This window comes from Uloborus diversus, chromosome 7, assembly GCF_026930045.1.
Source record: "Uloborus diversus isolate 005 chromosome 7, Udiv.v.3.1, whole genome shotgun sequence".
In the NCBI taxonomy this organism is placed as follows: domain Eukaryota; kingdom Metazoa; phylum Arthropoda; class Arachnida; order Araneae; family Uloboridae; genus Uloborus; species Uloborus diversus.
Window position 1 is genome coordinate 16,058,351 of NC_072737.1, and position 25,922 is coordinate 16,084,272.

At 34.7% G+C, this 25,922-nt stretch overlaps 1 protein-coding gene across 1 annotated transcript in view; it reads right to left on the reverse strand.

Moving 5' to 3' along the window:
• LOC129226628 (uncharacterized) overlaps nucleotides 1-25,175 on the reverse strand; it is a 36,866-nt gene extending 11,691 nt beyond the window's left edge. Inside the window, exons 1-3 of the mRNA XM_054861258.1 lie at nucleotides 25,048-25,175; nucleotides 23,424-23,633; nucleotides 6,179-6,349 (exon numbers count right to left, since the gene is read on the reverse strand). Of these exons, the coding sequence (XP_054717233.1) occupies nucleotides 6,179-6,349; nucleotides 23,424-23,523 (271 nt within the window). The 5' untranslated portion in view covers nucleotides 23,524-23,633; nucleotides 25,048-25,175. The remainder of the gene's footprint in view (nucleotides 1-6,178; nucleotides 6,350-23,423; nucleotides 23,634-25,047) is intronic.
• Between the last annotated feature and the right edge of the window lie 747 nt (nucleotides 25,176-25,922).

Genomic DNA, 25,922 nt, shown 5'->3' on the forward strand with positions numbered 1-25,922 from the left:
ATGAAGAAAAACCTCTGTAACTTGACCACCTCTCTATCTTGACCACTAATATACACCAGCTTTGGTTTGGAGTATTGTAAAAAACCCTTTGTAAGTTGACCACTTTGCAAAAGCATTAGATAGCACTAAAAGTTTCATCAGTTATGCCTCAAATAAGTAACCAGACATTTTAGATAAAACTGTGAATATTTATGTTTCATTGAAAACCATTGGGCTCATGTTAAGTCCCAGAAAATGCGCCAAACTTCAATAAGGAGCTATTTTGTTGAAAAGTAGATTACCATGGTTACAAATGTACAAGAAAAACATCAAATGAAGAATTTGAGTCACTTTTGACTTGTTATGATTTTTTAGGAATTGTTAATATCAAGTAAGTATTTTTTCCTAAGCAATGAAACATTTTTTCTTCTTTTCTTTTTTTTTTTTCTTTTGATCGATTCACAGAAATTTTAAATTTGTAGATGCTTTACACGTCATTCTGGTAAATAATCTCTAAAAATATTTAAACAACATTTTTTCTTATTGTTTTAAAGTAATGTTAAACAATGAAAGTGAGTTTAAAGTATTCCGATTAGTTAAAAAATGAATTCATGGGACAAGAAATGACAAAAAAAAAAAAAAAAAAAAATCATTACTACCCTCTATAAGTTGACCTCCTGTCTAAGTTGACCACCAAAGTACTGCACCGCAAGTGGTCAACTTACACAGGTTTCACTGTATATACAACTTTTTGATAAATATACATATATCATTATTGTGAACACTAGTAAACATCCAAGAAACTATCTCGAACCGTTCCTTACCAATATATTACCTTTTCCTACATAAAGAACTAAATTTATATTGTATTTTAAAAAAAAAGTGTTATTCTACATCAGAGGTTCCCAACCGGTGGTTCGCGAACCCCCAGGGGTTCGCGAGGTGCAGGAAGGGGGTTCGCGAAAATTTCGATGCAATGGCAGATTTTTCCTAGTTTGGTAAAAAATTATAAAATATTCAATTTGCACACATAGTTACTAATTTTTTTTTTTAATTTGAAAACGCGCCAGACTCTTGTATTAAGCTCAAAAAAAAAAAAAAAAAAATCTTTCAGCGGTTTTATAATCTTGGTTCAAAAGAAATTTTCTCATTTTTTTTTGATAGACAACAAAAAGAGATATCCTTCCTTCTTTATTGCGAGGCGCCATGCAGAAACGTTGTATTAAGCTGTGGCGGGGATCACGATGACCTTAAAAAGGCGCCATCGCGTGGAGTCAATCAAACAATATACATAATATACATATGTCGAAAAAAATAAAGAATTCTCAAACAGTGCATCATAGGGGTATTATTTCTAATCTGGTTGAAATATAACTCGGGAATTTCCGTCGAATTCAGTCATCGAATAACAGACATGACAGCAAAAGGCTCCAAACTTAAAATTTATTACTGGATTTTACCCATCTGTTCGTTTTCAAAAATATATAACATCAGCATGCTCATAGTTCTGGGGAAATAGTTGTTAACAGACGTATTTAGAGATACTTTGGAGATGCTTGAAAACAAGTGATTTTGTTTGCAATTGGTTTTGCTACGTGAACTTGCTACTCTGTTTGTGAAGTTATAATCATGTTGGTAATTTTTATGATTTAATAACTTTCTGCTGTTATGGATCGATGGTTGAAAACTGGTAGTTTGGTTGAGCGACAAATGGACAAGCAGTCAATCGATCAACCCTCAACATCAGCAGTAACTTTCGAATCAACACAGGATATTGAAATAGATAGCTGTAATGAACTGCCGCCTCCCCCGACTAAACAGAAAAGTGAACTAGGGGAGAAAAAAGGAAAAAGGCGAAAATATGACAGTGACTATTTACAAATGGGCTTTTATTTTATTGGAGAAGAGTCTGAACCTAGACCGCTTTGTCTTCTCTGCAACGAAGTTCTAGCGAACAGCAGTTTGAAACCGTCACTTCTGAGAAGACACCTCGAAACAAAGCATCCGACACACAAGGACAAACCTATCGAATATTTTAAAAGAAAATTGGAATATAATAAAAAGTGTAGCATCTCTACGTTCCTGTTAGAATCCAACGAAGATAGTAAAATGGCCCTTGAAGCTTCATATCGAGTCAGTTATAGAATTGCAAGATCTGGACAGCCACATACAATTGCAGAAAATTTAATTGGACCGTGTCCGTGTGCTAAAGATATTGCTAAGTGTATGCTGGGAGAAAAGTCAGCAAAAAAAATTGACCTGGTTCCGCTATCAAACAACAAAGCATCACACAGAATTATTGATTTGGCAAGTAATGTGGAGAAAGAACTTGTGAATAGAATAAAAGAGAATAATTTTGCGATCCAGCTTGATGAGTCGACTGATGTAGCAAACGCTGCAATATTACTTGTCTATGTTAGGTATATTTTTAATGATACAATTAAAGAAGATGTACTATTTGCAAAACCTTTGAAAACCAACACAACTGGAGAAGCAATTTTCAAACTGGTCAACAGTTACTTTGAAGAAAATGGAATAGATTGGTCTTTGTGTGTGGGTGTGTGCACGGATGGTGCAAAATCAATGACAGGAAAATTTGTTGGCTTTGTGGTGCGAGTAAAGAAGATCAACGAGAAAATTGAATGGACTCATTGCTGCATTCATAGACAAGCATTAGCATGTAAGCGTATTCCCGCAGAATTATCCGCTACTTTGAATGATGCGGTAAAAATTGTAAATTGCAAAAAATCACGTGCCACAAACTGCCGTCTATTTCACGCGCTTTGTGAGGAATTGGGAAGCCTTCATGTTACTTTACTTCTTCACACAGAAGTTAGATGGCTTTCCCGTGGCAAAATTTTGACACGCTTATTTGAATTGAAGTCAGAAGTCCAAGCATTTTTTGTTGATCATCCATTTCACTTTTCCACTTGCATATTCGATCCTCTTTGGATGCAAAGGCTTGCATATTTAGCTGACATCTTTTCAAAATTAAATGAATTAAATCTATCCGTGCAAGGTGCAGTTGTTAATATTTTCGTTGTATATGATAAAATTGAAGCTATGGTAAAAAAATTGAATTTCAGGATCCAATGCCTGGAAATGGGTGAGTTTTCTTGTTTCACTTCTCTTAGTATTTTTTATCAGAAAACTCAATGAAACTTGATGAAAGCGTTAAAAGAAATGTATGTGAACATCTGCAACATCTTGAACTAACTTTTGACGAGTATTTTCCTAATAGGCGTAACGTCCCTCTCTCAAACCACTGGATACGCAATCCTTTTGAAGGAAATCCATGCTTAGAGAACCCCCTGACATTACCTGAAAAGGAAATGCTCATCGAGTTATCCTGTGATAATTCATTGAAAACTACCTTTAAAGAGCTCTCGTTAATTGACTTCTGGCTCAGTGTAAGAAATGACTATACCGTTTTGTCCAAAAAAGCAATTCGAATTTTATTACCATTTTGTACAACATATCTGTGCGAGAAAGGATTTTCCTCCTATACTTATCTCAAAGATAAATACCGAAGCAGATTGAATGCAGAGCCTGATTTAAGACTCAAACTGTCAGACATTGAACCAAACTTTCAGTTTCTTTGTTCCGTCAAACAGCCACAAATATCGCATTAAGGATTTTTTCCCCAATTTAAAGTATGCTTAAAAAAATAGTTGGTTTATAAAACTTCTTGTTTATAATTTTTCTTGTAGATGTAGTTTTAACTTTTTATTAATGTTTGCACTTAATGATATTTTACAATTATATTTTTGTTTATTGCAATCAAATGCTGCAAAAAATGGAAAGCAAACATGCTGTTTTTTTATTGTTTCTTACATGTTACTAATTTCAACATCAGGGGGTTCGCGAACTTTTTTGCCTGTTCCAAGGGGTTCGCAAAGAGAAAAAGGTTGGGAACCGCTGTTCTACATAAACTAGCGGTGGCTGCATAAAATCTTTCCTCAACTGTAAGTGGTTTTTCGTACACACTAGCAAAGCAAGATTTAGACTAGTAACATAGAGTATTGTAACTTTCGTGTTCAGTGCTGACAAAGGGATGAAAATCCACGGACGAAGCCAATAGATTAGTAGTCAATAACGAAGCCGATACAAAGGTCAGAGTTTTGCGTCCGAAAAATTTTATGTTGCGGGAGAGGAGTTCGCTTTAGCTCTGAGATACGTTACTTAGGAAAAACTGGGATTGTATCCATTTCATCTACGTCAAATCGCGTTGTACTGCAAGTTCACTGCGCATCTTTGCATAGTTAAATATTGCAGAGATATTATGGGTGGAAGCTTACTTTTGCTAAAAGAGCGTGGTGGACATGACGTCAGGGGCGGTATTTCAACATTTCATTTGGGGAGGTAGAGTTTTTTAAACATGAATTTTCTCAATATGGAATAAAATACCAGTACATTTTTTTTAAGTAAGGTCATTAAAGAAATTCAAATTTTAATTTCCACGCTTTTAATTTATTTTATAGTAAACTAACAGAAAAGATCTTGTTACTGCCGTTTCTAAAGTAAATTTTTAATGTTCTATTTTTGGAATCCAGAAAAAAAGGAAATCTTGGTACTATATTCCGTCAATGTCCAGTGGCATGCTCTTGGCAGTATAGCTGAAGATGAAAGTCTTGCTTGTCCCATCATGGCATCATGCACCAAAAAAAAAAAAAAAAATCTCTAACATTCTGAGACACGAAAATGATCTTTCACAGTTAGCTGAGTTGATTGGAATCGGCGAAAAATAATTGAAGCTACAAAGTTATGTTAGAAAATGCATCTTTAAAAATTTTCTCTTTAAAAAAACCACGCAAGTTTAAAATTTGTGCTCTAGTCTTCATTTTTCATCATTGAAGTACACTGGCTCTTCACAAAACAATTCTTTTTGCTTCGTTCAACAACTTTTACATGTAACTGAAATATTTTATTTATCTTGTTCAATAACCTGCACATATAATATTGAACTTAGACCTATCACTAAATCTTGTGTTAATTTCATTAGAAACTGAATGAATCTATTATTTGATACAAAATATTGAGCCAAACATAGAACTTTGCATCATCATGTGAATTTTTATCACTTTTTTAAATATTTTTTTAAATGGGTCTAATAATTCCAAATTAACAAGAAACTTTTAATAGGAGCTCAATCAAGAGTTCTAGCTTTAACTTTTGAATACCATTTTGTACCTCTCAGTTAAAGAAATACAAAAGTAAACCCAACAAAAGTATTTGTTGATGCACGAATTTTTTTCAAAAATAGCGTGTCTTTTGTAAGAAGTTTCCATGAAAGTATACAATGTATTGAATTGCTCAAATATGCCTCTTAACAGAAGGAATCAATGTTCACTCACTAACTGAACATACATTTAAAATATACGCGCAACAACGAACTCAAAATACCACGGAACTTCTCGTAAAAATCGGGCCAGTCACACCTCTGCACTAAAGCCCTGGATCCGTCTCTCGGATCGAGGGCTTTACTGTACACTGCCCTTTCACATTAGAAGCAGAAGCATCATCTTAACTCTGAACTTAAAAGTATGAGCCATTTAACCCATATGAGGAAATTTCTTCTTCAGTCGAAACAAACTTATTCTCCATCTGTTTTTTATTCTGGAAGTTCTGAAAATGATTCAGGAATTCCTAAGTTATTACCCTAATAGCGAAAAACAGTTGCTTTTGTCTGGACAGGTCTCGAATTTCATCAACTTTTACTAAAGATTGTCTGCAGATTTTTTTTTAAATTATTGCATATGATCACTGATTCGCGCGTTATGTGAATTGAATTTCCCGATTTTTTAATATTTTGAGCAAAATATTTGGGGGTGCTACCGCCCCCTCTTGCTCCCTCTATTTGCCGCCCCTGCATGACGTCCTACGTCAGTTTCGAAAACTTTCATATCCTTCTTGCTCTAGACAGAAGTAATTTGGGCCAAAAAAAAAAAAAAAAAAAGACTGGATTTCGGATGAATTTTAAAGGAAAAATCAAGTTAGTGTGATTCTTTTTGCAGAAGTTATTTAAAATTTAAAAACACGAGCATTTCAATTCCGTCAACACTTTACTCCCCCACAATGGAAAACTTCACTTTAAAAAAAAATTAAAAACAAAAAAAAGGATAGATTTAACAGCCTCATACGCTTTGTCCCCCCCCCCCCCGTCGAGATGTCAAAACAAATCATAAATAAATGTACTTACAATCTAAACAGTAACCTTCACTGACTGTCGCGTTGATGGTCACATTGACGAAAGCAGGCTTGTCTTCCGGGCATGCGCAGATGCTGTCTTGGCAAATCGATCCATTAATTGCTTGGCAGTCGGTGTTACTTTTGCAAGTAATGTTCTGTGGAATACCTGAATGTGAAAGCCCTAAACCAAAACAAAATTCTAATTAATAAATTGAAGTATTGCTATCAGTTCATTAATATTTCAATTTGGGCGAAATCTCTCGCAAACTACAAAATTATACATTGTTTAGTTAAAATATTTTAAGGAATTTTTCCTACTTGAAAAACCATCATTTGGACAATGCGTTTTGACTTTTTTTTTTTTTTTTTTGAAAACCTTGTAATACATTCTAGTTTAAAAAATGTATCTAGAGTGACGTTCTAAATAGGCAGAGTAGGCAGATACCTAGGATGCAAAACTTTACCTTTTATTTGTTTATTTCTTTTTATTGTTCATTTATTTCTTACATAACCTTCGAAAACTAGAAAAAAAAGGTGCTTTTATTGGAATTAAAGTGCACGTTTAGTTTTACCGATGCAGATAAACTGCATCGAGAAGACATACTGTAAATACTTCATCTGTAAGAGAGAGTGGTATAGTGGTTAATTCGTTACAGCAGAAGCTGGGATAAGCAAGAATTTAGTTCTGCTCCTATAAATTGGCTTCTTGGGCCGATGTCACGGGTTCAAACCCGGCTGAAGTCGGTAGATTTCTAAGGTGTAATATACCATCAACGTCCACTCAGATAACTATGGGGCACGTAAATGATTACAAGAGTGTTTATTTGACTCGGACATTCTTGGCGAAGTTAAACTTTCAGTGCAGTTTTTAGAGTGTTAAATTTCTAGTCAAAATCACGAGAAGGGGGGGGGGGGAGCGCTAACAAATACTATTTGAACTGAAATATTGTTGGATTGTTGATCCGCCTTGTCTTCCCAAATTTTACAGCGTGGACCTTGATTAAACAAGTTTTGAGTACCCCTGTATTTTGCTACACCTTGTTTTTTCTTCGAACGTATGAATTATTACAGGGAGAGTGGATACAGCTATCTGGCTTAGAAGGAGTCATTACTAGATGTATGCAATATGTATCTTGAAAAGGGAATTTATCGTCACTTAGATAGGGGATCCGGGGGTTTCTCCCCTGGAAAATTTTCGACATTGTAGTTTTAAAACTAGTTTTAGACGATCGCTGATGTTAGGGAGATAAAAGGTTTGGTGGCCCCTTCCCAGTAATTTTTCAATATTGAAATTTTAAAAGCGCAATTGTAGATACTCTAACGTTGTGTTAAGGAGGGCTCTCCTTTGTTTTCAAAACTGTAGTTCTAAAAACACAGTTTTAGACTTTCTGCAGCAATGTTAGAGAAAGAAGAGATCCAGGAAAACTTTCTAAAAAGAATTAAAAAGAAGTTAAATTCTTAACTTCGGAATTGAAGTCTTAAAAACGCTATCTTTGGATGGGGAAAAAGCAGTTTTCTGAAATTGAAGCTCTAAAATCGCAATTGTTGCCGACCTTTGTGACGTTAAGAAAAAGAGTTTTCGGCAGCTCTCCTGAAATTTTCTCGAAATTGAAGCCCTGAAAACCAAATGTAAGACGATTTTTCAATAATGTTGAAAAGAGGGGGGGGGGAAGGGGGGGGGGGCTCCACTTAAATTTTTCAAATTTTAGCTTTAAAAACGCAGTTTTGATAGATCTTTATACTGTTAGTGGAAGGTAAATTTCGGTGCCTTTAACCCGGCAGTTTTTTGAAATTGATACTCCAAAAACGCAATTCTAGGCTTGTCTTTGATCATGTGAAAGAAAGAAGGGGGAATCAGGTGCTCTCTCCTATAAATTTTTCAAAATTGCAGTACTACAAACGCAGTTTTAGATGACTCTCATCACTGCCACACGTAATCATGCAAAATTGTGCTACTTCCAGAAAATGCATAAAAAACTGAAAAGAAGTCAAACCGTCTGTTCCAACTTTGAAACGGACACCAACTCCATGCCGTCTGTGATGTGTTCCCTTCATTGAAAAAGAGACACGGTCATTAAATTTTGGAAAGGAGTACCAGGGTCGTCGCTAGGTCAAACAACTTCTGGGTGGGGGTACGCTTTGGCAGGCCCTTAATTGTTTCAAATGCATATTTTAATGTGCAGAGAGAGAGAGAGAGAAGATTTGGCTTCTGGTTTAGCAGGGATAGTCATATTACTAGACCTTAGTACTAGTAATATAAGTTTAATCGTAAGAATAATATTCAGTCAGAATTAGGGGGTGTGGGAGGGCTACCTTCCTGCATTATTTCGAAATTGAAGACATAAAAATACAGTTTTAGACTATATTTTAAGTTTGGGAGGAAAGGGAGATGAGGTCCAGCATAACATCTCCCGATATTTTTTCCAAATTTAAGTTTCCAACACAATCGTACGTTATGTTAAATTATGTTCAGAAGAGATGATCTGGGGCATCTCCTCCGAATATTTTCAAGATTGTTATCTGAGAAACACAGTTTTAGAAGATCTGTGGTGATGTTAAGGGAGGAAGAGACTCGGGGTCATCGTTCTATGATTTATCAAAATGCAAACTCCAAGCACGCATTCCCAATTGTGAATTATTTCTTATTGTGAAATGTGTAATGGGTGGGGGGTCCGGAGGTTCTCCTCCGGGAAAAATTGGAAAATTGTAGTTCGAAAAATGCAGTTTTAGATGATCTATGGTGATATTAAGAAAAAGAGATGCGCCCTCACCCCCGAAATATTTTGAAATTTTGAGGTCTTAAAAACGCGATTGTAGACTTTTTTTTTTTGTTGAAAATTTAGTGCATCGGCAGTTTCTTGAAATTAAAGCTCCAAAAACGTAATTTGATCCAACCTTCGATGAAAAGGGGAAGGGGAGAGTTTTGAAGGTGCTCGCGACCAGAAATGTTTCATTATTGAAGCACTAAAAGCTAGATTTAAGACATTTTTCGATGATGTTGGCGAGAGAGAGAGAAAGGAAAGGGGGGGGGGGGCATTCTCTCGTAAAAATTTCGATCTGTTGAAACCGCAGTTTTAGAAGAGTTTTGGTAATGTTAATGGGTGGAGAGATTGGGAGTCCTCCCCTGCCAAATTTTTAAAATTGAAATTCAGTTAACGCAAACATAGATGATTTTAAGTAATGTTAGAGGGGTAGAAGGTTTTGGATATATCCCCCGAAACATTTTGTGAATTGAAGCCTTTTACAATGAAATTTTGGAAGATCTTCGGTAATATTTGGAGAACGACAGTTTCGGGAAACGTCAGCGAGTTTTTTTTTTTTTTTTTAAATTAAAGTAGAAAAGACGAAATTTATTTGGCCTTGAATGATGATGAATGATTAATTTAGAGGGCGTTTCTCGGAGGTTAACGTTTGGGGCACTCTCACGGTTTTTCGAAATTGCAGTCCTAAGTTCTCAGGTGTAGGCCATCTTTAATGACGTTAGAGTAAGGGATGGGGTTTGAGAACGTTTTCCCGCACTGTCAAAAATGAAACGCTCAATTTTGACGATCCGGCAATCCTCGAGCACTATTTCGTTATTTTCGACGATCCTTTCGTCACCGAATCACGTGATATTTGACGAAACCAGAAATCTCAAATTTTTCACGAAATTATTTCGTCCCGATTTCGTCACATTGCAGTGCATTCTGGGAGTTTTCGTTTCAATCTTGTACTTGCTCGTTAAATTATCTTACCTCAATTTATTCTAAAGGATTCATAAAAAAGGTTAGTATTTATTGAAATTTGTATGTGCAATGTGCCTTGTATTGTTACATTTTTGTTTAGTGTTGTGTTTATAGTTGTATTTAAAACACATTAAAATTGAAAACGAACGGTTCGATTAGGTTTAGAATTCTGTGTGTGTTAACTTTGAGTCACTTCCACGTTAGGCTTAGCTAGCGTTGTTTTTTTTATTTGTAAAAGAAAATGTTGGTTTGTTGACATTTGTTTCCAAAAGCGTACTTTCTTTATTTCGTTACAAAAAATTACAAACATGACTAAAGAGTTTGTACGAATTTAAACTTGGAAAAAAACAAAAAAAAAAAAAAAAAAAAAAAAAACCCCTCCACCGTAGCTTAACTAACACAGATGATAAATACAGCGCTTTTATAAAAGGCATAGAACTTTGAAGCTTTTAATTTCAACATGGAATACGTTGTTTATATAATCTCTTTCCCTGCGGCAGATGTTTCTAGCAATAGGTGCTTATGTTCATTATTTGTGCAGCCTTATTTTTTTTTTACTTGCATAAAACATGAAGTAAAGTAAATATCAATTTGATGAAATCATTTTAAGATAGAGAAAATATTAATTTCCGTAAAGAACTCTATCTTTGTGCTTGATATTTCAGCAGAATATTTTCAATATTTTTTCAATTTTTCCGCAAATTAAAATAAATTATTGAAGTGAAGTTTTAATGTTTAACCTCGATTTAAAAAGAAAAAAAGAAAAGATCCTATAGCATGTTTGAAAATTGTAATAACTATAATAAGCATTTTTTTGTTGTTTATTTTCCCGCTTCATGCACTAAATTTATAAGTTTTTCTATGTCAATTTGTGTTACATGATTTGTCATAATTATGAATTTTTCCATTATACATAGTTTCTACAGCTAAAATAAATGCAGCATTAATTTTATTGCCATATTTGCCGCCTCAAGATATTGTCAACAAAAAGTGAGAAATCCCGGTCTACATTAAATCAGACTAAGAAGCATTTTATAGATGAACTTCCAATAAATCCAAATCTTTTAGTTGGAGTTGTGATTTTGCTGGATATAAAGTAAAATGTCTGAAAATTTAACCGAACTTCAATTGAAAAATTGAAAGGATAATGAAAATATATGAAAAATTAAAAGGATAATGAAAATATATGATAAGCTTTATATATGTAACAAGCTTAGCTCACCACATTAGTCCCTCTTTTCATTATATACCTTTGAAAAAAAATCCATTGATATCAGTCAATTAGTTCTCAAGACACAAACAAACAAGAAAGTGCACTTTGTTATTGGGTTTCCCCTATCTTTGGCAGCTCTTCTTCCTTGGCGTTTTTTTATTTACTGCGTGAAAATTGCATATTTTAAAAATCAAATATGCTTAGTTAAAAAGTGATACTCCCTTCGTCTCCGTCCCAAACTAGTAAGTTGAGTTACGTTTGAATATTTTTGTACTAGTGATTGATTCTGATGATTTTATGATTTTGTTTGAATAATTTTTAAAGATTTCAAGGTACCATATTATCAATTAACAACTTTACTTGGCAAGCATTCCCTCTTAAAATCATTACCAGCTGAGTTAAAAAAATCCGAAGTACACACGCCCTTAAGCTACACCCCATTTTGTAAGTACTCTATCCCAGTATAGCAGAAAAATCAGTTTTTTTTTTCTACTAAATCCCTATCCATCAGCTAGAAGGTAGCTTTATGTAATTACTAGTTATCTTATGAAATGGAGCGTGGCTCTGAGTGTTGGAGCCCTGGGTTTTTGACTCTAATTTGATAGTGGTTTAAGAAGGTAAAGCTCGGTAAGTAAATGTTGTTTATTGATAACATAGCACAATAAAATCTCTGAAAAAGTGCAAATAAAATCATAATCACCAGTTTCAGTACTACTTAATTCATAAGTACTTTATTGGAACTAATTTAGGTGGGGGGGGGGGGGGAGAGTACTTCAGAAAACATTCGTGAAGAAAACGGAACACGAGAATCGGAAAAAAAGGTGTATTTTGGCTATCGGTTAAAATAAAAAATAAATTAAAAAAAAAAATCACAGATCAACAATTTTCGCACTTTTGATTTTTTTTATAACTCAAAAAAATGAAAATTCACGACTTGATGTGCAAAAGAATTAACTCGTTTAATGGCTAAATAATGATGATTCTCGATAAATTGAAGAAACTCTAATTTTAGAATATTATTCAGAAATTAATTTCAGAAACTAACTGAGAGTCTAGCTGCCTAAATAAAAATTTTGTTCATTCCGCTGTAAAAATAACTCATTCTTGCAATCTGCTTGAAAAAAAGCTGTCAGCATTGAAATAATCATATATTTTGAAAAATATGAAAATTAAATCAGATGCTTTTCAAAGTCACAAGCGAATCGTAGCATTTTAAGAAAAAAAAAAAAAAAAACCTCAGATTTTGAAAGAAATCGTGAAAACATGTTTTATTTCAGAAATAAACTGCTGAATTTAATCGTAAAACTTTCCTCGAAATAGAAAAAAGATCCATGTGCATGAGGGCATACACCCATCGACTTAAACCTTTACTTATTATGTATATATTCTCTTTTTAAAACTTTTTTAGGATGGATCTAACATCACGGAGATAATCGGAACAAGGACAGACGAAGACTTTTTCATAATTATAACAATATTCTAAATGTTCGTATATTATACATTGATTTCATGTTACACATGTTTGGAAATAAAAATAAAAACTTAGGGGTAAAAAGCAAAGATATATTTTTATAATTATTTAACAAACATTACACTAAATTAATTTTACCAAAAGATTTATTTCACATCTGCATTTTTTTAAGATTTATATTTTCAAATACCTTTTGCAATTTTGGCAGAGAATTGTTTTCAAAGTATGAAGTATGAAATGCATGCAATAATAAAGTTCCTGTATTAAACATAAATTTGGCCAAATTAACATTCTACATACAAGCGAAATTAATAAAACAAATAATTAATTGGAAAAAGAAAAAGGTGGTCTTTTTCTTAAGATTATCTAATTTTATTTTCTGTATCTAATTTTAGAACAAATATGTACTAACTTAAAGTTGTCCATTTTATTGTACTTTTTCTTTGAAATTTGTGGTATAAGTTGGATAAAAATTTTTTTTTTCTTTTTTTTTTCTGGAATTTTTTCATGCGATGCAATGAAGAAGAAACTTCTCAGCAATTTTCTTTCGAGCATGTATCGATCCAACTGTGCGTAAAAGTAGCACATGATTTATTTTTCCAGAACCCAATGTCTGCTGAGGAAGTAGCACTTTTATATTCTTAGTAGGGGCAGGGCGATGTAGGAATTTCTACATCGTGATGCATCGCCATCCTTGCATCGCGGTGTAGCGATGTAGTTCAAACAGTATGAAATATTCTTTCCCCTTTAGGGGCACCCCCCTCCCCAATTAGGAAAGTTTTTCCTTACAAAAATCCAGGCTTTTGTCAGATCTATTTCCGATTTGGCACATAGGTTCTTTAATCACATGGGGTAGTACCCCATATGAATACTACCCCATGGGAAACTATCCTATGTGGATTTCCAGCATCAAAGGATATCTGGGCCGAATCTGGAAAAGATCCGACGAAAACTGGATTTTTATAAGGAAAACTCCTATGGGGTTTGCCACACATAGCGGGATGAAAACTACACTTGAGAATTCCGAAACATTAAAAGACAAATGTACGAAATTTGGAACAGATCAGACCCCCCCCCCCTCCACATACACACACGTGGTTTCCCACTCCATAGCGTTACGAAAACGGGAATTCCCGAGCGCCAAAGAACATCTGTGACAATTTTGGAAAAGACATGATAAAAGTGGTTTTTTGTAAGAAAACCCCTCATTTGGTGGTTGTCCCCCGTAGCGGGGCAAAAACTAACCTATGAGAATTCCTGAGCATCAATGAGCGAACCTCTATGCCAAATTTTGGAAAGATTCGACTAAAAACTGATTTTTTTTTCAAGGAAAACCCTCATCGGGGTTGCCCCCCAACCCATACATTGACGAAAGCTAACCTCCGTGAATTCCTGAGCATCAAAGAACCTCTATGTCAAATTTAGAAAAGATCGGACAAAAACTTTTTTTATATAAGGAGAACCCCCAATGCGGGGTTGCGGTTGCTCCCCCCTCCCCATCATGGAGGGTTGAAAACTACCATGTGTGAATTCCCGAGCATCAGAGGACCTCTGTTCCAAATTTGGAAAAGATATGATAAAAACTGTTTTTTTATAAGAACCCCTCCCGTATGGGGGTTGCCCCCCATTGCGGAAAGAAAACCACCCTATGAGAATTCCTGAGCATCAAATAACGAAACTCAGCCAAATTCGGAAATATCCAACAAAAACTGAATTTTTTGTAGGAAAACTACTATAGGGGTTGCCCCCCCCCCCCCATAGAAGGCCGAAAATCACCCTGCGTGAATCCCCGAGCATCAAAGAGCCTATGTGTCAAATTTTGGAAAGATCCGACAAAAATTGGATTTTTTCAAGGCCCCCCCCCCTCCCCTTATAAAGTGATGAAAACTACCCTGCGTGATTCTTGAGCATCTAAGAACCTTTGTGGCAAATTTAAAAAAGATCGGACAAAAACTTTTTTTAATACGGAGAACCCCCAATGCGGGTTCGTCTGTCCCCCCTCACCCCCCCACATAGAGGGACATAAACGACCTTGTGTGAATTCCCGAGCCTCAAATAACGAACCTCTGTGCCAAACTTGGAAAATATCCGACAAAAACTAGATTTTTTGAAGGAAAATCCCATTATGGGGGGGGGGGGTAATTAGATACCATGGGGAGCTCAATCTGCAATGATTTGTTTTACCTTTTTTAAGAAGTTGTTTGTTTGCATTTTTACATAAATAAAAATTTGCTTGACATATTTTATGTGCCTCTTTTTTAAACAATTACTTGTCTTTTTTATGGGGGGGGGGGGGACTGCAGGCCCGTGGTTTCAATTTTTTCCCAAATATGACAAAGAGTCTGTACTCAATAAAAATTTTACAGAAAACGAACTAAAACAACGGCCAATCATGTGTAAAAACATGAATGTTCAAAAATCAAGACGGGAGGGGGGGAGGGGGTCAATTCCTACGGGGTCAGGGGGGACCCCCCTGACCCCGTAAATGACGGGCCTGTGAAAGTGACTATACGCAATAAAGTGGGAAACTACGGTGGTAAGATTCTGAAGTTAGGATTTGATCACACGCACACAAATCTTATAAAATACAGTCGAACCTCGTTATAACGAACTTAAAGGGACCATTAAAATCGATTATTATTAAACGTGGTTCGCTTTATCCAAAAAACAATAAACAATAAGACAAGGATTGCAAAAAAGTTCATTTCAGCAGTTATTTGTTTTAAGCGTGTTCGAATTAACGAGGTTCGACTGTATTCTCAAAAAAAAAAAAAAAAAAACTAATGTGCTCAAAAAAAAAAAAAAAAAAGCAAATAAATTTTCTTAAAAATTTACGAAATTAACGTCCTCATATACGACGAAATTAATTTGACGAAACTAATGCTCTCAAAACTACGAAAATGATTGTTAATTTGATGAAACTTGAATGAAGAAATATTTCGTTACATTTGACGAAATTCGCATCCTCAAACCACTAACAAAAGCAGTTTCTTCAATTTGACGAAATGTTCGCTCGGAGCATATCCCTGGAAGTGGTTTCGTCAAAAACGAAGAAAATTTCGTCAAATTTGAAAGTCCATTTCTGAGAGTGCGGGAGTTTTACAAAACCTAAGTTTTAAAAAGTCACTCACAGGCCAGCTTTGGGGACGTAAAAAGAAGGGTTTGGAGTTCCCCCCACTCTTCTTTTCAGTCTTGCTACATCTCTCCTATCTTCATTCTAAATTTTGATTATTGGTAAACATATTGTGTTAATATTTTCTTCCAATTTTCCTTTGCCAAACACAATTATCTGGTAGGATTTTTCATAATAAAGTTTTCAATTTCTCACCTAATATTTTTGTTTTCTTGCAATACAAGCGTTTGCGGCCTTAGGAAAAGGACTTATAACATTTTGAACGGATGTGGGTAATTTTCTGAGATACCTTAGGTCTCTATTCCACTTCATTTTATTTTAAATATGCCACCTGCATCTCTTGATCAAGCTTTGATTTACATACGATTTTTACATTCCAACATTTAGAACTTTTGTTGTGAGTATTCACCACAATACTTTGAATCTCTCTTTGCATTGGACTCTCTCTGGCATCTCTCTCTCTCTATTTCAAACTTATTTCGGCGACCCATATATTTTTCTCCACTTAGTAATGATTTTCAGGACAACATTTTTCATCAAAAAAAAAAGGAATGTTTCGGCTACCCCTATTCTATGGGATATCCTAATGAAGCTGTTCCTATTTATGTTTTTTTTTTTTTTTTTTTTTTTTTTTTAAACTGAAGAACCATGAAGCATGGTTTTGTATAACCCGGGCCGCCGAGAGACAAAGCGTGCACCAAGTCAGTTTTGTCGCCGGTCCTCCCTTCCATTATGCTAATTTTACTCTATGCACACTACTTTAATTTGAGCCGAACCCATAGTTTTCGACTATACAGACATACCCACTTTGCGGCCTAGTAAAGAGTGTATTGTACTGAATATTTCTTTTTTCGTTGATAAAAATGTTTGAAGCGTACATTTCCGCAGCCCTTACTTAGATATTCTTATTAAAAGAGAATCATGGATGTTCCTAAATTGTTTTTTAAAATTACATTTTCTATTCAAATTTCACAAAAAAAAAAAAAAAAAAAAAAAAAAAAAAAAAACACTTTTTGGCACTATTATTTCAATTGTTCATTTACAGTTACTGTTTTCATTTTTTAAAACAACGAAGTTTCCCTTTTTCTTTGTTAGTTGCATCGCTAAAATAAAATTGGCGGCTCCACTTCTGAAAAATTGCGGGGGGGGGGGGAGATTGCCCTTAAGAGTACCTGAAAAAAGCATTATTAATGCATCTATTTCTTGTTGAATGAGTTTAAATATTTTTTTCTTTCCAAAATTCAAAAATTTCATGTTCGAAAGAAAAAACTTTCCAGAAAGAAAAATCCCCCCCCCCCAAATTTTGATGGCGCAACTAGCGCCATAATCCCCCCCCCCCTGTAGGCACCCCTGTACAAGGGAGCATCAAAACGTCTAAAATTTTAATTTATAGTTAACAATATACCGTTCAAAAGGACGGACCTATCAGTGAGGGTTATTGGGGGTTGGATTGTCTGGAACGTTTATGGGACGTTACAGAAAATGGTTTTCGATTGTTAACAGTGGGCCACACGGGTCAGCTTTGCGGGCCGTAGGCTGGGCACCACCATAGATGTAGTATTAACAAGACTCACAACGAGAAACCGGTTCTATGCAGAAAATAATATTTATTTTATAAACAACTAGCAAAAATACCCGGCGTTGCCTGGGTCAGTAATAATTATGAGAAAAAATCGTTACTTGCTTTTGTTTTCTGTTTTAAGTGAAAGAATTTAAAACACACCTTCTTGACGTGATTTAAAATCGAGCTTCTTCCTTACTCATAAAACTAAAATAGCATTAAGTATAAAGAGCAAAATGGTATTTATTTAGAAAAGAAAGCACGACATTTAAGTATATACAAATTTGAAGAACTTCCAAGACATGAAATTAATCTTCTCATGTTTAAAAAGATTAATCTGTTGGTACTTTTTTTTTTAACATGGAGTCTAAAACCTTCTCTGTATAGCTATTGAAGTACGAAGTGTTTAAAAAAAATGTAGCCGCTCTCGCAAACCCCCTTATACACTTGCTTTAGTTATTTTGGGAAATTTTAATCGTTGTGGACTCTTGGTGTGAATTTTCAGGAATCGTTTTGGGTTACCTTCGATGATGCTCCCCCCTTCTTTCCTTACTTTGTAAAACGATATGATATTAATTTTGTCGCCAGATGCTGAGATACTTTTGGTCATCATAAAATGGGGTTAAAGAGTTTCTTCCGAAATGTTTCCAAAATAAGTAGTAAAATTTGGCGATTGTTTGAAATTGTGCAAAAAGGAAAATTAATGGAAGTTTTTCTGGTGTTAATGGATTTGCCTAATTTAGTTGCTGGATTATTTAACACAGTAAAAAAAGTTTTTTAAAGATCCTTTGATTGGCGATACTTTGTTTACATGGTGAAAGCTGAGAAACATTATGACGTAGTCTTTCGGCTTCAAAAAACAGCGACGTTGAAAAAAACTGCCAAATGCATCAGCTACGGAAATCTTTCTGCAAAAATTTTGACGATATTTCTGCTGGTTGATTGGATAATGAGTAAGTGTTCAATCATCAAAAATAATAATAAAAACCATTAATTGCATTAAAGTTCCGTTTAAATGGAAAATGATCAGCCAAATCCATTAATTATTAGCCAATTTTGTGTAAAAACGTTACTTTAAGATTTAACTTGAGAAAAGCCTTGAACAGTCAGACGAAACGCAAAAATATTCAACAATACAACAATTCCAACTATCAACTGGGAGTTGAGATGATACATTAAATAATGAATTGGGTTGATGAAAGCCTTCGAACATGGAATAAAAAAGCTCGTAACTCGTTTTTTATACAACTTAGAACTTTCTAGCAGGTGCCATCTTCAGCAGAAAAATTAGCGCTTTCGATGGACACATAATTTTTATGTGCACGTACTAGTCGACCCGTGCGGAACTCCGCACTGTGCTTCAAATCGTTCCATAAGGCATTTCGCTCTTTAAGAATTTCAAAGGAAGAACATTATGACGAAGAACCGAAAAAAAAGTAAACGCCGAAGAGAAGGCATGTAATTTAAAGACATCAATAACAAAACCTCGTTAAATACAACGTTGTGATAATTTGATCATAGCTCCCCTTTTAATCGTACATATTTTCAATGCAAACATAAATGTCATTAAAAGTGTGGCTGAGTGGTGACTCGTGAAAAAAACAGGTTGTGGCAAATACAGTCCTGCACATGTCAGCATCTGACGGGAAAAAAAGAAACATTAAAGAGATATTTATTGGCACGGATTCGAATTGGCGCCATTCTGATTAACAGCCCGACACCCCAACAAACCTAGCAATTGCGCCTTCCTTTTCGAAAGCTATTCATTGAAGGAATGCGTAGTAAAAAACAGCAAAAAAGCTTTTTGCCAAAAAAAAAATAATAATAATAAGATCATGCATCTGTGTTTTTTCATTAACCAGCATGATACGATTTAAAATTATTCGCAAAGCATGGAATTTGATTAAAGAATGACGAAGATCTCACGTAGCGACTGAAACAAACATTCTAGAGAAGTAATAAATTTGATTGAAACTAAGTGTTTTTATCTTTGAATATTGAACTATTTCACATAGAAGGTTGCTTTAAACCGTTACGGCTTAAATGCCCTCACATGTTTCTCTTTTAATCGAACACTTAAAATTCAAAACCAAAACCAGTTGAACTGAGTCCGTTCTTAAGTGTAATTTTTCGAACGTAGACAAAATGTATTTTTTTTTTTCAGCAGAAAGCAGAGGAGAAGAAAATAATTTCTTGCTAATGAAGTTGATAATACTTTTAATGCTTTATATTGTATTCGCGCGAATAAAAAATTAAAGGTTTACTGAGTGAAACTCGTAGTTTTAATCGGGCGTAGTATTTTTTCATTTGTACAAAAGGTCGAACACTGCTATTAGAAACATCTACATTTTAGCATACAATAAAAATGTTTTTCTGCACAAAAAGGATTTCTTTAGGTAAATCTAATACTTTTTTATGCTTACATTATGTTGAGTGGTCTGGATGTAGTCAAAGAACACAGTTCGATTAACAATCAACTTATCCGAATGATAACTGTAGCCTGCATAAAGGAGTCGAAACACCAAGTAGCATTCCCACTGCATTTATTTTATTAGGTGTGTATGTTATGAGCACATGTAATGCGTAATACTAATATAAATTTGATATTATGTCGGACAGCCCAAGCTTGCCCGAAGTTCAAATAGTTTATAGCCGAACGCTCTACCGAAAAAAACTTATCAATTAAACCGAACAACTAAGTCCAGTGCTGTTAAGCTTTATTAAAATATGAACACACACACAGGCTTTTTTTTTTTTTTTTTTTGTCGAAAGCGACGTAAAAAAAGGAAAACTGCATTAGAACTTTGCTTTAAAAAAATGCATAAAAACTACAGGCAGCATCAAGGTTTTGAAACAGCAAGAGGCGATTTCGAAAACTTGAATTTTCGACCGTAAGTCTTTTTTTCGTCATTGGCCAGCCTGATAAGTTTTAAAATGAGAGGGGATTAATATATAAGATAAGATATCGAAGAAAAATGTTTTTATTTTTGAAAATTTTTACAATTTGTTATCGCAAGCTGCTTAAACCGTTATAACTTAGATGGCAGCACGTTTTCATCATTTAACAGGCACGGTTAAAATACAAAATAAATTGAACTATGCTTTCGAATGTAGTAAAAATGATAAGCTATTTGTTTTTTAGCAAAAAGAAGAAAAAATATATATTTTACCCTTCAAATTGAGGTAGTATTTTATTTATTCGTACAAAGAGTCAAAAACTCATTAGAAGAATATATATTTCAATATACGATTTATTATTTTTTTTCTGAACAAAAAACAATTCTTTTGTAGTCTGAAATCTTAAACCTGTTACTTATATTTTCGCTTACATTATGCTTTAATTTTCTTTCCAGAGCCGAAGCTTCAAAAAAACAAAAAAAAAACACGTGTAATTTCGAAGTAATTTAGCACAAAATCACTGAATGTTTTCATATCAGCAAGGAGCATTTCGTTCTCATTTATTCTATTCCCTCATAGTTGTTATTCATTTAATTCAGTGTTCATGTAATGCGCGATATTTCTCTAATTTTTTTGTTGCAGATTGTTCGGACGTGGGTCCGAACACGTAATCTTCTGGTTACGAAGAGAACGCTCTGCCGATCAAGCTACTCAGCTCTGTCGGTCATAGCGCAAATTAAAGTTATAAGTTTGACCGAAAACCTTATTCTGGTTCTTTAAAACAGGTTTTTTCGGTTAAAAGAAACAATTTTCAGACCTTGGGTCTATTTTTTCGTCAGTAGCCAGCACCATAAGCTATAAAATAAGCCGTGAATCAAAGAAATCGATCAAGAATTGAGGGAAATTTGGCGTAGAAACCAAAAACAGGCTACAGAAATAATATATAAGGATTTTTTCGTCCCCAAATTGGGGCATTTATGCTAAAATTGGGACTTAAATTGGAATAAATGGAATAAAAAGAAAACTATCAATAGGATTTTTTTCGAACTGGTCTATAAACCTTCCCAGTACCAAAAAGAATCAACGGTGAAAGTTTCAGCCAAATCTGCCGCGTAGTTTCTGAGATCTTAGGGAACAAATTTACCAAACTCCATTTTTATATATCTAGACTAGATTCATATGCCGCTAATAATTGCTTACAGTGGACAATTACCAACGCGATTACTCGCCAGAAAAGACAACCACTCAAACACGCTCTCCGATCCAAAAAGGCTAAACTTAAGCTGATGCGTCGGCCTATCTATTAGCAGCTCTAGCCTGATGAAAGCAAAACAGCTTTGCATCCGCGTAGGATCAACACCACACTGGAAAGTGTGTCTCTAGTGTGATGTTGGTAGGCTACGCTTTTTCCAGTCTATTTCAAGTTTCGCGCGTCCATTGGCTTTCGCTACAGAATGAGGTTATTTCCTTCTGTCAAAAGTACTACCACTGAAATCGATAGAATAAGCAAAAATAATAACATGGACCCAGAAAATGCTTTCATTTTCCCACAGTTTTTTAAATTAATTTTTTTAAATGTCCGATTTTTCAAACAAGGCGTGGTCTTTATGACGTCACAAATGATGCACTGTTGCGCATCTTTCTACCGCGATTCCACGCTATAATAATCAAGAAGCGAATTAAATATTCGCAACTTCAGCGCTCGAATACGCTACCTTGCGGATATTTACAAAACTGCAGGAAAAACTAAAACATTGCGTTCCACGTGTTCATTTTGGGCAAAACAAACAGTTTGTTATGTGTATTTTTTTTATTTGCGTAATTCATCGTTTGGAATCGTCATCCGCAACAGCGTAACATCAAAAATATCTGATATAAACTGTGAGTACACATTTTATTTATCTTGTTCTGAGTGAATTTGAATAAATATCAGTTTTTCAATTCGATGAAAAAAAAAAAAAAACGAAATTAACAACATTGACTGGACACTTTTCCTTAACCTAATTCCACATAAATGATCTAAATAACCTTTGTTACTACAGAATCTTACTGAAATAGACAGTATGCAAATAAATTTTCTTGAAAATATTTATCGTAGAACAGATTGAAAAATCCAGAAAGAACGTTAAGAATTTGAACAATAAAAGTTCGCCAAAAATCTGTTTATAGGGTTATGGTTTTAAAATTGTGTGAAAGAATAATGTATCTTGACAAGATTTCGCATATCAGGTAAATCATTTCCATGACGAATGAATTAAATGCATGATTTCTTTGGATGTCCAATCATATAGTCATAGAAATAAATTATCTAGTGTTAAACGTTACTCTTGACAGTCTGCCACGTATGTGCACTATGTGACAAAAATTTCAACAAATGCCGGAAATGTCACGAAATTGAACTTAATATGTACTAATGTATAGAAAAAACGGTACAAAATGAAAATGCCGTTCGAAGCGAACCAAAAATTGATGAATTCCGAATTCAACATCGTGAAAATGGCTGCTTCAGAACAACTTACTGTGTGTTCTGCATTAATTGTTTACTTTCGTAATACTTTTTGGTTTCTAATCTCTTTCTATATGGGTCAGAATAACCAAAAGACTTTGAAAAATATTTTCAAATGAATAAAGAACAAAAAATCATACATGCGAATAAAAATGTCTATCATTTCCTAAGTTTAGAAGCAATTTATATGTTACAGCGTGCGTTTCTTTTAGTTTTTTCATCGGCCATTAGACAGTGGCTGCAGCGCCCCCTATAGTTTGTTGGAGTTGCGAATTGCGCTCTACGCTTGCTATAAACTATATCGTTGCCAATACACGTGAGTAAAAATGCGAGATGAATATTTTGCTCTTGTGAATGGCAACAGTGAATGGCATTTCATCATTTGTGACGTCATCGGCAGAAGCGTAAACAACGAAAGCGCACCGATTAAAGTAATTTTTTAAAAATATTAAACAAATAATTTTAAAAATGTTCAGATTCTATGTTTTACGCATGCTCTTTCAGAAAAAAAATACTTTTAAAATTTTGGAAACGACCCCATTGTGCATCTAGCTATACTATATATCTATGGACATAGACACCATTGCGGTTGAGCATTTCGGGCTTGCTGATGAAGCCAGAATAAAGGTATTATAGTCTAATATTTGGTAAACCGCTGCAAAATATCTTTATCCCTTTTTCATCAAGATGGCGAATAAGTTGAACAGTCACAAATATTTTTTTCAAGTTAAAGGATTTATTTCCTTACCTTTGGCAGTTGGTAATGATGTTACTGCTATCGTTAAGAGAAGTAGAGGCAGTCCTAGAGATGTAATGGTAATAAGATGTTTGTGCACCTTCGGCCACATGTCTTGGTTTAGTTTGTTTTTCTATGAAAAGGAAAAGCACGCCAAATCTTTGCGTTTCATTAATCCATTAAATTCCACGCATTTAATCCAAAGAAGTGCTCAACCAGTACCTGAAAAATCGCTATAGTCATAAAATAGGTAAGTTTGGGGGATATTTCGATAACTGGGAATCTGGTGCGGTCGTCGTATTTTTGGCGTAAATAATTTTATTTTGGTAACCCTGCTGGTTTATAGTAACTCTATGTGAATAACCGTGTGATTCCGTTTTCTTTGTTTAGATTTGAAACGAAAAATAGTTCTCGCGCTGGTACTGAAGCCAAAAATTGACGCCAATTAAGAAAGATCGCCAGATTCCCAATTATCGAAATCTTCCCTAAGTTTGTGCAGAACATAAAGCCATAAATTGGGGTAATCATTATCTTAATCCCTAAGCTTGAAAATTAGATCCTTCATGATCGTTGCTTCAAGTTTATAGCATTGAAAAGAGTAGATTTCGATAACTGAGCCACATGGCAATTTTATCAAATATCATCAAAATTTTTGACGCCAAAGACTAGATACTACTGTATTTCGGCCTTGCTAATATTGCTAGAACGGGTTGGTTTGGTTACGGTGGCGTAATGATCACTTTGCGAGATTGGCGATACAAAGCTTTTAATGACGTTTAGCTTAGTTGGCAAATTAGTTTACGTTTTACGTGGAATTTTAACGTTATTTAATGACTTGTTTTACTTGTTTCGACGGAGTATTTCAAATTTTAGTGAAACTTTTAATTGCTGTTGATGTTCTGATTCCTTTATTTTGCGCCAAGCGTGTCAGAAACTTTTCATGATTACGTTACCGTAACTTTGCCTGATTTTAAGAAATCGTTTGACTAATCAGCGAGTCAGCAATCGAAAGGGATGTTTACACTTAATTCACGGAACACATAGATCGAAGGTAAACAAAAAGGTTTGCGCCGCTATGCCACTTTTGGGGATTTTTCTCTTGAATAATAAAAAAAGTAGTTAACCAATAGGATTTGTATTCGCCGTCTGCTTGGCACCAATTTGTTTTTATCCACGTCAAACACGTGATTGAGATCGCAAAATAGCGCAATTCTTTGTTTATATCTAGTTATCGTTCCCGTGAACGAAGTTTAGTCAAACTGGTGAATAATATTATTTTCAATGCCTTGGCGGTTCTTTATATTTGAATGGTTACAGTTTGAAAATGATTTCGGAGGTTTTTTTTCGTCTAGTTGTCAGTTTCGAACGCTAAAAAAGTGGCTTTTTTTCGGGCACAGTGTTCCTATGATCAATCAACACCCACTGGCAAACTCATTATACTTAACATTGAATTAAAAAAAAATCAATTAAACTTTTAATTTAAAAAGAGATCTAATGTTTTATTCCTTTTGACGGTAGACGGAAGTTTAGAATTGCACTTTGAAGCTATAACACCGTTATTTGAGCATTTACAATAGATTAATTCACATTTATAAAAAGAAGAAATGATTCCTTATACATATATATTTCTACTTACGAATTCTACAGCCTTTTTATCTTCTTCCAAGCATTTTACCTATTTAACGAACAATATCTTTTCCAATAGTTCCAATTTATCGCCTTCCAATACTATACCAGACTCTGTCATTCGGAGATAATATTAAACTTACAGGCTTTTTTAGATCTTATCTGATACACAATGAAGCTCTCAACCATTCAAAAGAATTGTTTTCCACCTCATTTCGAACGAGTTTATCAGCCCAGACCAAGGGTTTTCAATCAGATACACCTGATAATCTACGAAAGAAACACGGCGGCCTGCTACTGATATTATGATTTTGATAGGAATTTTCATACCTTTACTTTTGAATGTTTCGCGTTTAAAAGAAAAGACTAATGGACTTAAAAGTCGAAAGAGCTGTTGTTGTTACTGGTGCCATTAGGGATATACAACAGCCCTTCTATCTCAGCGAGTAGGAGTTAAGGCGGAAAAAATGCGACAAAGGCTTCTATAAGGGCAGAAATCTGACTTTAGGGTCTCTGGCAGCACCATCTTTCACCACGTCCATAACTTAGGCATAGTTCTGAAGCGGACGAAGTCTCTAAGAACCCTGCACCCTCGGTAACTGCTGGGATCGAACGCAGGACTTTCATACCAACGGACTCAACGAGTACGTTTTCTGCGTATAATTGGCGATGACGTACCCCCCAAGTTGAAGGCATTGAAAAGCAAATGTTTTATAACTAGAATATGAGTGGCTTGGGGTTCCACTTTGATTGATTGTGTCCCTAGCTCTAAGTGACGTAGTTAGTTTGAACAGAGAAATCCGAGCTATGTCACTCTTTGGCTCAGAGGCAGAAAGTCCCTAGGTTCTAATTTCAGTGTTGCAGTCGTTGGGTTCACCTACCATG